General features: G+C 47.5%; 1 protein-coding gene across 1 annotated transcript in view; it reads right to left on the reverse strand.

Moving 5' to 3' along the window:
* Positions 1-432: 432 nt before the first annotated feature.
* ZFPM2 (zinc finger protein, FOG family member 2) overlaps positions 433-13,131 on the reverse strand; it is a 220,449-nt gene continuing 207,750 nt past the window's right edge. Inside the window, exon 9 of the mRNA XM_078868938.1 lies at positions 433-3,341. Within this exon, the coding sequence (XP_078725064.1) occupies positions 433-3,341 (2,909 nt within the window). The remainder of the gene's footprint in view (positions 3,342-13,131) is intronic.

Genomic DNA, 13,131 nt, shown 5'->3' on the forward strand with positions numbered 1-13,131 from the left:
TATGTACTATATACACGGATATATAGAGTGATTTTACCCGCTTACAAAAAAAAATCATCGGATGCTTGCACAATTCACCTCTAATGGCGGTCGGCACAAAATAAAAGTGACGACACCGAGAATTTAATTTACGTGAAGGCGGCGCAGTCAAAGTTCCATGCAGACGGGCAAGTGGATGGCACAATTGGGCATCAGAGTACCAGAAAAAATAAACCTGTGAGTGCCCTGATCACCAGCGACTGACATATCTTGATATTTACAAGACCAAGCAAAACTAATAATTCAAAAACACTGCTTTTTTTTAAAGGTGGTGTACGGTGCTCTGTCCATCTGTCTGTAAATGTCTGTCTCTCTGGCTGTCGAACTCTTGGCCTGCAATGGCAAAGTGGTCCCCATGTAGCGACGTAGGCATCGGCCAAAGACGTTGACGGTTCATTTGACATGTTCGGCTGCGTGAGAAGCGCAGTAGAACTTCTTGTGGGCAATAAACGTGGACAAGTTGCTGAAGTGGATGTCGCACAGGCGGCAGTATTTGCCGTTGCCATTGGCGGCGGCCGATACGCCTTTCACGGCGGATTGCGGTGGCTCAGAATCCACCTTCTCTGGCGGAGGAGGAGGAGGAGGGGGAGGAGCACCAGGTGAGCCGGATGAAGGGCACGCTCCCCCATCTCTCTCCGGATTATCGGTGGACGACGGCGACGCGGCCGTGCGGGCGTCCGCCGGCGACGTAGAAGACACGACCCCGAAGGAATTGCCGGGACTCTCCCGCTTAGCAGAAGTGGAATCCCTCCCTTCTCCGGGACCCTCCGCTTTTGCCGAGGGGGACGGAGGCAGGAAAGGCAGAGGGCCGCTAGGCTGCAGAGGCACCTGCTGAACATCGGCTTTGGCCGCAAACTCCCCGGGTGGCGTGTCGCTCGGAAAGCCCTGCTGCACCTTCAGGATGTCGAACATGTTCTCCCGGATGGCTCCCCCGTACGGGAGGAACTGCTTGTGGCTTTCGTGCAGCGTTTGCACGTGGACGAAGAGCCGAGTGGCATCGTGGAACACCTCCGAGCAGTAGAGGCAAGACACCTTGGCGATGGGTGGCATGGACTTGTGGTTGCCTGCGTCGCCGTTCATTGAAATGCACTGATCCTTACCGTCAGAGTAGCTTGATCCAGCCGAGTCCCTCTTCGACGGCTCCCCCAGTTTTGCGTGCCGGCCTCCGCTTCCGTACCTCGACTCTCGCCTCCGAGACGGTGCCTCCACAAACTCGGGGCAGCGTGCGGCCGCGGGGCAATGGAACTGCTTGTGCACGATGTAGCCCTCCACCTCGGTGAAGCTGATCTTGCAGGAGGCACACTCGTGGTAGTCCTGGAACCTGTCCTGCAGGCATTGCTTCTTCTGCTCAGGACCATTCAGTTTCTTGCTCAGGTCAATTGGACCGTCCGGTCCGGGGCTCCCCGACGAATCTACGAAGCCATTGCTGCTGCTGATGTTGTTACCGCCGCTGCTGCTGTTGCTGTTGTGGTGGTGGTACTTGGCTGCCAGGAGGAACTGCGGAGGCTTCAGCAGGGGATTGTAAAGAGCCTGCTCGAACGGGTAAGGGAAGGGCGGCACCACCTTGGACTTTGGGTGCACGCCCATGATCGACATCCCATTGACGGCGCTCATCGCGGAGAAGCCCTGATGAGAGCCGGGCCCACCGCTGTTGAGACGCTGCTGCTGATGATGCTGCTGCTGCTGCTGCTGATGCTCGGAGGAGGAGGAGGATGAAGAGCGCATTTCGTAGAGCTTCCTGCGCCTCCGTGTGCGGCCGCCCTGCGGGAGAGCGGGCAGCTTGCTGGCCAGCGCCGCTCGCTTCTGCAGCGGCTCGTGCCGCGTGGCGCAGTAGTACTGCTTGTGCACCATGAACGTCTCCTGTTTGCTGAACGTGATGTTGCATGCCTCGCACGTGTTCTTCTTTAATTCGCCGCCGAGCAGCGGAACCGGGGTACTCTTCCCGTCGGTAGCGCTGGCACCACCACCAGCAGTGCCGCTGCTGGTACTTCCACCACCGCCGCTGCCACCACCACTGCCACCGCCGCCACTTCCACCACCCCTCTCGCCGTTCGCTGCCGTTGCAAGCGCCGTCTCCATCGCGGACGCCTCCACGTTGGAGTTGCTCATTTTGGGAGACGCCAAGGGCCTCCTGGCCATCATCTCGAGTGCCGGCTCCGGGTGGATGAGCGTCGATTTGAGAAGGCTGCCCTCACCGCTCTGCGGCAGTCCCTTGAGCGGGTCCTTGTGGAAGAGCGAGCCCTTGGCCTCCGATTTGTGCCGTTGGGCGACGTTGATGAACTCTGCGAGGTGCTTGTGCGCGCCCATCCGCCGGCTCGTGCAGTAGTACTTCTTGTGCACCAGGTAGTTCTCCAGGCCATTGAAGGTGATGTTGCACTCGAAGCAGGTGGTGCCTTTGGGGAGCACAGGGCCACAGAAGAACGGAGGTCCATGTGGCGGAAATCCATGCACATCCTGCTGCTGCTGTTGCTGCTGCTGGTGAACCCTTCGGTGGACCAGCTCCGACATCTTGGCCAGGATCTCCGACGCCTGCGCTGTGCCGGAAAATTCCTGCGGTAGGAGGTACTTTGGGAAGGGCGACCCCACCAGCAGGCTGGGACCGATGCCATACTGCATCGGCGACGTGGCTGGGCGTGGACTTAGTGGCTCCGACTTGAAGTCCGCGTGGTGACCGATTTTGTTTGGCGGAGAAGCCCCGTGCACCTCGCCTTCCCCTTGCACGCGACCATTGCCCAGAAGTGGGGACATATTGCCACAGTCCTCCATGGAGCCCGCACCACTGTTGTTGCCGGCGTCCTTGTCATCTGCCAGATAGTCCCTCGGGCTCCTGTTCCTATCGAAGCCGTCTCCCGCGAGTTCGTGCTGCTGCTGTTGTTTGCCGCTGGCATCGGCGGAAGCTGCAGGGCGCGGCGTCGCTCTGCTCTCGCCGCCGCGGTACGGCTCGCTAAGCTGCTGAAACATGGAGGCGGCCGAGTCCACCAAGACGCACTTCTCCCGCTCGACGGCGTTCGGGGCGTCAGCCTCGACGCTGCCTGCTCGTTCATCCGACCCGTGGCGTGGCTTGCGGTGCCGGGATCTGTGACTCTGCGGAGAGCTGGACTGCCCGGCCACGCCAAGCGTCTGCTCGCTGCTGCTCTGTTGAGGATCGTTCTGCTGCTGCTGTCCGTGGTGCTGAAACGCGCCCGGCTGCTCGGGTGAGCACAGGTGGCGGCTGCAATGCGATGTACGATCTTCTCCCATGCAGCTGCAGGCACCGAAGCTGATTTCGGACGGAGGCCCAAAAGGACTGCTGGGCTTGTTACCTGTAAGACGAAAAGTAAGAAAGAAAAAAACAAGCGTTAGTGCCTCCGTGTGTGTGTGCGTGTACGCGTGTGTGAGCGTGTGTCCGTATACGTGGGAAGCGGTAGTGTGGGGAGTGGTAGTGTAGTGGTTAGCGCACTGCAAGATGAAACACAGCGACCTGAGTTCGATTCCCACTCACGGCTAAAAACCAGTGACGATTATTTGAACCAGTCCTGGGCCTCTCCTAAGTAGACTCAGCTTCAAATGAGTACCTGGTACGGTGTGTAAACATTACCACTGGCAAGACAAAGGCGGCCAGGCGTGGTGCTGGCCACCCACCCCCTCGTGTGCCATGTTGGCCTTTATCTGTGTTCACTAACAACACGTGCCTCAAAAGTCTGGTGAGGCTATATGGCGAATATGTCGTTGTTGGTTTAAGCGTGGAGCATCTGCCAGTCATCTCTGTCAGTGGGCATTTGACACTTCACATAGCTTGAAAATGCACCTAGCCTGGCACAAGATCTTGTGGTGATGTCACATCACTTTGTCGTGAATGGTGGATGTTGTTGTTTTGTGTGTGCGTTCCTTTATGAAAAAACAAACATTCGTTGTGAGTAATGGAGATGATTAAATATTGAGTTGTGGAGGTATTTAATTTTCAAATTAAGCTATTGCTCTTTAGATATTTTGTATTATTTTCTCAGTGATCAGTTTTCTTAAAACTTATGAAGTGGTTTGAGTGTGTGCTAAAAACTGTATCGTAATATAATTATAATGTATATTGAACTTCTTTCGCACCGTACATAACAAACCGTGCTAATCGGAGGCCTCAGCCTTCTGATACATACTGGAATTAATTGCCCACCTTTGTCTTCCCACCTGTTTAGAACTTGTCAACTGTTCATCCCTCTTCGATGCTGATTGTGATTAGGTTCACAAAAAAATATCGAGCTTTCAACAGTTACTATAAATAAACATAAACACATCGAAGGCCCGGTGGCACCGAGTGCTCATTGCACAATTAAACAAAAAACCCCATCGCAATTCGAAATCCCAGTTGTATCAGTCGAATCTGCCATTCATCCCTGCCGCGTAGCTAATACTTCCCCGTTACGGGAAGTGAAGTGGTGGTTGCACTGCACTGAGAGAATGTGAAGTCTCCATCATTGGCTCGAGGCTCTTCAAGGAGGTGAACACCGCCCCCAGTGGTAGCGCTCGGTAACAATAAATCCAAGCAAATGCGCAGAGTCCCAAAGAACGTAACGGAACCTGGATCACCGGTGCATCAAATATCAGCCAAAATTTCAAGTAATAATAATAATAATAAAGATAATAAACTAATGGACGTGAAAAAAATCCGATTGATATCACGTCAATCTTGTCTCGACATCGATCCCTCTTCTCATCTCGCCAGAAATGTTGTTTTGATCACAGCCTGCAATGTGCTAACACCTGCCACTGACCACACCCCAGGTTTGTTTTCATCGGGGAGGCATTGCTTATAATCGTCTGATCAGGCTTGTTTTAGAGATGTATATGCATGTGTAAAATAAGACAACTGCACATGCTTCCATATATATATTTTTTTAAGTAATAGAATTCAGCAACGTACACACTAACGCATACCTATGTGCGTGCATATGCGTGTGCAGGCGTGCACATCTGTGCAACGGAATATAAAATGGCACGAGCGAATGTAAATAGGTGAATGCAAATTGATTTCAAATAAACAGATTTTGCTGAACTGGAAAGAATCGGGGGGGTCAGCATTTTGGCTGACAGTTCTAACTCAAAGCTGTTAAAGCCTGCAAGGCCACAAAGACTCGCGTACGCGGGCTGCAACAAAGGAAAGTGGAAATGCTACAGAAAAAAATCGCACGCAGTTGCACATGCAACTAAAATCGCATGATTTTTATCGGGCGAACTCCTTTGTCCGTCATCTCCTCCCGTCCACTTATCAATTAAAAGTCGACAAAGGCGCGATATCGCCGGAGAGGACCGTGTATCAGCCGTGGTACAGGTGCCGTGGGTATCAGCATCCACCTTTGCAAACAAATTCTTTAGTGGTGAGCGAGCGTCTTTTGAAAAAAAAGACTCGGCGTCTTCTTTCGCCATAGGCGAGGTAAACAAACTAAAGATGTGCTTCTTATTAGAACATAAAATGAGCAAATGCAAGCTTGTGCCTGCGAAGACAAAACGCGAGCTCTAATAGAAACCAAGAAAGCGAGCGCTGTAGTTAACGAAGAACCGTGTTGATGCGTTTTGTTGCTTAAAATTGTGACGCTGTGGAGAGAAAGTAGCATTGCTATTGTGATATTCAGCGTTGGTTAAAGTCACACAGTTTAATTAAAAGACCTTTGCTCTTCAAATGTCCAAAAATACATGTATTTGTCCTATCAACTTTCAATGATAATTCCGGCTTCCGTTGACACCACGTTCTTCAATATTTGGTAATTTCCACAGAAGCATGCACATACCAACAGCCATCGCTCACTACCAAGAAGTGGCTTTGATGATAAAGACAACACCCCCTGTTCAGCCTCATGAACTTCAAGGTCAAGTGCTGTTAGTGAGCATCTATTAAGGTCAGTGCAGGGTATGATGGGTGTTGAGACCAGCACCACACCTCGCTGTCTCTCCCCCAGTGCTGATGATTACACACTCCATCTGGAGCTCATTTAAGGCTGTGTTGACCTACAGGAGGTCCAGGAAAGGTTTATACACCAAGTATGATACGTGAACATATGTGGACATGGCTTGGGGATTGAACCCAGATGACTGGGATCATAGCACTGTGCACCTAGCATTTTCACACCCACAGTATATCAATCGCATATGAAATATGTATACTCTAGATATATTCTAATTGTATTCCAGAAGGACTATACATTTGAAATTTGGCAACAAAAAATATAGTGAAGTCTGAGCTATAAGTGACATCAAAAATGAACCCAATTTTTTTTATTTGGGCCCTAAAAATTACAACGTCGGAGGTGGATTGGTTTTACTCCTAGGGCAGGTCAGCCTAAAGTTATTTAAACAAGTTATGTTTCATTATTACACTTGTTTACCGAGGAAAGCCTCACTCAGTCAGGAGGGTCTTGACATATATACAGACAAAAATGGCAGCAGGGGGCCGATGATTGCCATGCTTATTCCAAATGAGTAATTATGCGAGCTTTTGTATGACCTCCAGCACACAATGGCCAACTCTTGCGATTTGCCATTTGCGTGTAACCTCCATCGTGAAGCAGACTGCGCGCATCGTTATGGTTAATACAGCCGCAGTAATAACCAGGGCAGCCGCTGCAATCGAACCGTGAACCTCTTCAACAAGTGGCGCACACGCGCCACCGCTCGGCCGTGTCACTGCCAAAATAAAATAAAAATGATCTCTATCATCAGTGAACCAAGGAGCTTGCCTCTCGCCGAGTGTGTAAGTGATGGTGCTGGCCACCAACCCCTTCTCGTGTCCAGTGCCGGCCTTCACAGGTGCTCCTCGCTAACAGCACTTGCCCCCGACAGTGTTCTACCGGCTATACGGGGATCTTTGTCTTTGTGATACTAAAGCAGGAAGGGGAAACAAGGCAAAGCCCGCTAACGGCTTACTCGTTTCATATGCAACGATATATGCTTGGACCATTACCCTCGCCGAAGAAATTCCAGCAGAGGGCATTAATGAGCCGTGCCCAACATAATCTACCTAGACGAAGTTCTTAATGTGCGCAGAGGCCCCGGGAGTCTTGCCTGAATTCCCAGTCCACATTTTCTTAGCTATTCATCGCAACTCCCCTCGAGAGAGCCGCATTGTTGGCATCCTTTTTGTGCGAGCGAATTGATGAAATGCGTGCCGTCCTGTGCAAAGCAAAGCAAAACAAAAAAACGACCCTTAATTTTGCCGTGCGAACATCGGGAATTTTTTCCTGACGCCGCCGACGTCGCGTCGTGTAGCCCGCACGGGGGGCAGGGGGTGCCTTGCACCCCCCCCCTCTTCCTGGTGGTCAAAGCTACGAGTTGGGGGGTGGGGGGGCCTTGACAACCGTCGTGGGATACGTTTTCAGCAACAGTGTAAAAAGAACGCAACTATTTAAAACGCGGTTGAATCGTCTTGGTTCTTTCGGTAAAGTCACGTAGAAGGGAAGTAATAAAATAATAAAAATAAAACATAATAAAATAATTCTCACGACGTTTCGGCTACAACGCAAGCAGCCGTCTTCAGGTTGAATGTTTGTTTTTTCTTTTCTTTTCATGAAAATGATTTCAATTACGCTCCACGTTTTATTTTAATTTAACGGAGAGCAAGTCCTGGGGCCCCCACCTGACCGGTTGCCGCACCCCCTGAGCTGATGATGTCGCCACTGGGCGATGGCTTACTGGAACGCTTGCCTGGTGTTAACGAGAACAAACACCCCAGCTGTTAACTCGCTAAAGCAATCGGTTACGAGAGTGCCGCTGCGCCGTACAACACTCCACGTTGTGTTTACATTGTGGGCCCGTATTCATAGTGGAAGTGTGGCTCTCTCGTGACCCATTCCTGCGTGGCGGTCTCAATAAGGGGGAAAGGCTGATGACTTAAAACATACGTCAGATACGTTACGTCAGATACATTCAAGAACTTTCCCCCCCCTCAAACTTGTTAATAGAATATATGGCAAAAGAGTTTGTAAAAACATGTCCTTGGCTGAAAAGGTTGGTGCAATGTTTTAAAACCAGCTATAGGTTTGTTTCAAATATTTATTTCTGCTTAAAAAAAAAGGCATTTGCAATTTTATGAAACCGCAACACGTTGGTCTAAAATACGTTGATAGTGAAATGCGGTACGCCTAATATGGACATGCATCCATACAGGCAAAGACAATACATACAGCATACAATATTAAGTATTTAACAATGCATTGATTCATCGATCAAAAAACAGTTCTTACGTTCAAGATGCACTGAATAAATTGTGTGCACGTGCGTTTGAAATGTTGATGGTCTATGTAAAGTATATGTTAATATCGAGGGAGAACCACTTCGATTTGAAACTGGCGTCCCGAGTTCGATTGCCGGTCACGGCTAACATCATTGGCGAGTTGTCTCTGAACAGGTCCCAGGCACCCCCCCTTCACCATCGCGCACTCACCATCAAGCGAGGTCAGACAACCCCATGACCAACGCAGCGTGGCAAGGATTCCATCCAGCAGTGGATTAACAAACAGCGATAAAGTGTGAATTTTCATGCTCACGTTACATCTAGGCGTGCAAATCGTGTCGAATTTTTTTTTTTACTTAAATCAAATCACATTCCTGGATTGCCACAATTCCTTGAATCAGTGGGGGGGGGGGGGGTTGAGCTGAATTGTTACATCTACAAAAGTTCATCCGTACATGCGCTTGATGACGATGGTGGTGGTGGCGATGGTTATTCTTACCCCTCAATGTATTTAATTATCATTGATGCGCAATGTATTTCATATAACATCTACAATGCCACACTTATTTTATGTGATAAAGCTCATATTTTGAATGAATAAATAAACGTAGCCCCTGTCTGCCAAACCTCAAAAGGCACACATTGCTTTGATACATTATTTGAAATGTGTTTATTTACGTTAGATCGAATAATACATTTATTATATTTCCATCCTTTGCAAATATCCCACTTCGGCAATAAGAGCAATTGAAATTTGCAACAGAAAGTCATGTTTACACCAGACCTTACTGTCACACTATGGAATACACCAATGCTACAGATTCGTTAGCACCCATATTTTAGAGCAAGCAACATTCGCAGGTATTTAAACGCCTTTTAGACGAATCTCAACAAACCTCACTGTGCTAGTATGTCCAGCCCCGCATTCCTCGTCATCAGAATGATGAAAGTCAAGGTTCATCAGATGATAAAAGAAGATTCTACTCATTTGTCAAAATTTGCAGTGTCGTGTTTTTGTCACTTGGAGTTGTTCAGTTGCCACGGTAGCCTTCCAGAATAGATTGCTTATCTCCGTATCTCTTGAGTGGTTGATATTTTCTATATATAAAAAAAAATGATGACCGTGATCATTAGGACCGGAACATTTCATTCTTGGCAAGGCGCATGTAGAAACATGGAAAATGCTTTGCGGGGAAATGCAAGATGCATTGGAACATGTAACATTTGCTGCTCCAGTTGAATATATATATGCATGAACATAATGATTCATCATCTTGGTTCTTTCGGTAAAGTAACGTAGAAGGGAAATAATAAAATAATACAAATAAAACGTAATAAAATAATTCTCACGACGTTTCGGCTGCGTTGTGGCCGAAACGTCGTGAGAATTATTTTATTATGTTTTATTTTTTATTATTTTATTATTTCCCTTCTACGTGACTTTACCGAAAGAACCAAGATGATGAATCCCTGCAGTCACGAAAGCTTTAAATCGAAACATACTGATTCAGTTCACTAAATGTTCTCCCACTGCGCTATGAGCCCGGCAACGTAACCATGGCTTGATATCAGTGGCGTGTGATATCTGAACCAGTCCTGGGCATCCCCATTGGCCAACTAATGCTGACCAGGGTGGTGAAGTATGGTCAAACAGCTCACATAACCAGCATGGCATTGAGAGTCCTTCATCCATGAGTGGATTAACAAAGAGCGATATGTATATATATATATTTTGATTTAAAGCTTTCGTGACTGCAGGGATTCATATTCTTGGTTCTTTCGGTAAAGTCACGTTTAAGGGAAACAATAAAACAATAAAAATATAAAACAATAAAATTATCACGACGTTTCGACTGCAATACAAGCAATCATCATCAGGTGTGAAAACACAGTAAGAAAAAAACCCGCCACTTTTTTCTCATTTTCTTGCTGTGTTTTTCACACCCGATGACGATTGCTTGTGTTGCAGTCGAAACGTCTTGAGAATTTAATTGTTTTATATTTTTACTATTTTATTGTATACCGATAGAACAAAGAATATATATACATGTTGTTTATATCTTCTTGGTTCTTTCGGTAAAGTCACGTAGAAGGGAAGTAATAACATAATAAAAACAAAACATAACAAAATAATATAATTCTTACGACGTTTCGGCCACAACGCAAGCAGCCGTCCTCAGGTGAAGAATGAAACACCACCAAGCTAGGAGCGTATATTTAAGCTGGGTTGGAGAGAGGGAGGTTGGAAGAAGAGCGCCTTAACACCTCCCCCCCTCCAACCCAGCTTAAATATACGCTCCTAGCTTGGTGGTGTTTCATTCTTCACCTGAGGACAGCTGCTTGCGTTGTGGCCGAAACGTCGTGAGAATTATATTATTTTATGTTTTGTTTTTATTATTTTATTACTTCCCTTCTACGTGACTTTACCGAAAGAACCAAGAAGATGAATCCCTGCAGTCACGAAAGCTTTAAATCGAAATGTTGTTTATACTTGGACAGATAAATACTAATGTATACTAATGTATTTAGCAACTGAGAAACTCAAAGAAGTGCACCATTATTATTAAATGCCACCTCTGCAGATTTTGTGTAACAAGTATATCAATCGGGAAGGTCCTTATTATGACCAAAATAAAACATTTAAATCTATCATCCAGTCCCAAGTTGCCTTATTCAAATAAATGCTCTTGGAAAATATTGGTATGAAAGGGGCCATAGGTTTATGTAATACATTCTAGTTTTATGTTGGAGACAAAAACAACATATTCCAACGAAATTACATTATTAAAATAGCATTTTGAAAGATAGCCACGTGTAGTAATGATAACAATGAACAAAAAAAAACAAACAAGGAGGTCTCTTTGTTTACTGAAAATAATGAACGTTTAATCGATCGCCCTGCACGTTTGACGTATCCCAGCAGCATTCGCTCATTAAGGTATCTAAAAACCCTGGACTAGCTTCACCGTCACTGAGCTTCATCAGTAGGGTGTGGCCCATTAATCCAAGCCTCCTTGGTGGCCCAACATTATCGCGCACGGGAATAGATGACAGACATTAGCAAAAAAATGCATATTGATTGACACACAAGAGATAACCGCGTGGAAAGTGTCAATAATGTGAAGAATCATACCGAAGCCAGGCACAGATGAATACGTGTGGATGCGAGGACATCTCTGGAGAGACTGTCCTGCATTAGTGGTTCTGACACAGATGCAAGAAATGAGATAATTTTCCCGAATTAGTGGGATCCCCCCGCCCCCCACCCCCCCCCACTTTTCATCAACAAGGGGGAGGAGTTGGCTGGGCAGAGACCACACGGCCGAAATAAGTTTACGTTTTTTTCGGACGTTAATTTCATCAATTCGGTTGGCGTCTGTGATTTTGGCTTGCGATGGCCTGCATCTGCTGCAGTGATTATATGTGCGTGGCCGGTTTTATATATAAAATAATGCCTCCAAAGTAATGTGCATAACAACTCGCTTCAGAAAAGACCGGGAGGGCTTGGCACATGCCCTTTCTCGGTGGACAAGAGCAACTCTTTTGTCACTGCGGCTTACCGTCACATCACATGATGAAATGATTATCTTACATACATCATCATCGTGACGACTGCTTATCCGCCACGCCTGCATGAAGGCATCGCGGTGCCACCCGTCATGTATAGCAATTCCAGTGCAGCTGCCATCCATCTCAATCCTGCACGTGGGCTAGTCTCATCGCTCCATCTCCCAAGTAGTCGTCCACCTGGGTGCATCCCCCCCCCCCCCTCTTGGGCCGCCATTTCATCATGCGTCTCATCGCATTTCGTGATTCGTTCAGCCACAACTGTATTTTAACTTTCGATTTAAAGCTTTCGTGACTGCAGGGATTCATCTTCTTGGTTCTTTCGGTAAAGTCACGTAGAAGGGAAATAATAAAATAATAAAAATAAAACATAATAAAATAATTCTCACGACGTTTCGGCCACAGCGCAAGCAGCCGTCCTCAGGTGAAGACCAGGTCTGTCGGGGAGCCAGCGTCTGAATGACGCTAAATGACGCTGTCTCCCCGACAGACCTGGTCTTCACCTGAGGACGGCTGCTTGCGTTGTGGCCGAAACGTCGTGAGAATTATTTTATTATGTTTTATTTTTATTATTGTATTATTTCCCTTCTACGTGACTTTACCGAAAGAACCAAGAAGATGTATTTTAACTCTTCTTAAATTGTCAATGTGATCTCTGCCTTGGCTTTGATCCCTGATCCACGTGTTCCGTTGTTTCTGCTTCTCAGGCCAAATTCAGGCACGCATGTCTCAGTGCTCGCTCGTGAACTTTCCACCTGCATAAGCTAGCGGCGTGTACAACATTATCATCGTCAGCCCTTTGTAAATCCACTGCTGGATGAGGGCTGGCCCATGATGATGTGAGGGTCGTGGAGGTTATCTGATCATACTTCACCACACTGGTCACTGCAGGTTCATGAATGGAGGAGCATCGGCGTGGCAGCTAAGAAGAACAGGACCACGATGGATTTTGCTGTTCTACCCAACCGCTGCTCACAAGGTAGCCTTGCAGCAGCCTATAACACCTGTCACAACATATCGTGAGGCTTCTTAGACTGCTGGGGATGGACTGCAGGCTGGCGTATCCAGGAGCACAAATTCTCGCCCACCTTTGTATACCCAGTGCTATCTCCCCAGTTAACACCACGATACCAGATACACATTTTGGCTGGGTTTGCCCAAAGAAAGCCCAGGACACGATAATGTTCCAAATACCACTCATGTGCACAGCCAGAAATCAAACCCATGGCAGCCAGAATTGTAGTGCGGTGTGCGGACCACCATACGCACGTAGAGAAACAAAGACAAAGGCTGCAGTTTAGACATGCAAACCGTTATGGAAAGTGCTG

Source organism: Lampetra fluviatilis, chromosome 26 (genome assembly GCF_964198595.1).
Source record: "Lampetra fluviatilis chromosome 26, kcLamFluv1.1, whole genome shotgun sequence".
NCBI classification, from domain to species: Eukaryota; Metazoa; Chordata; class Hyperoartia; order Petromyzontiformes; family Petromyzontidae; genus Lampetra; species Lampetra fluviatilis.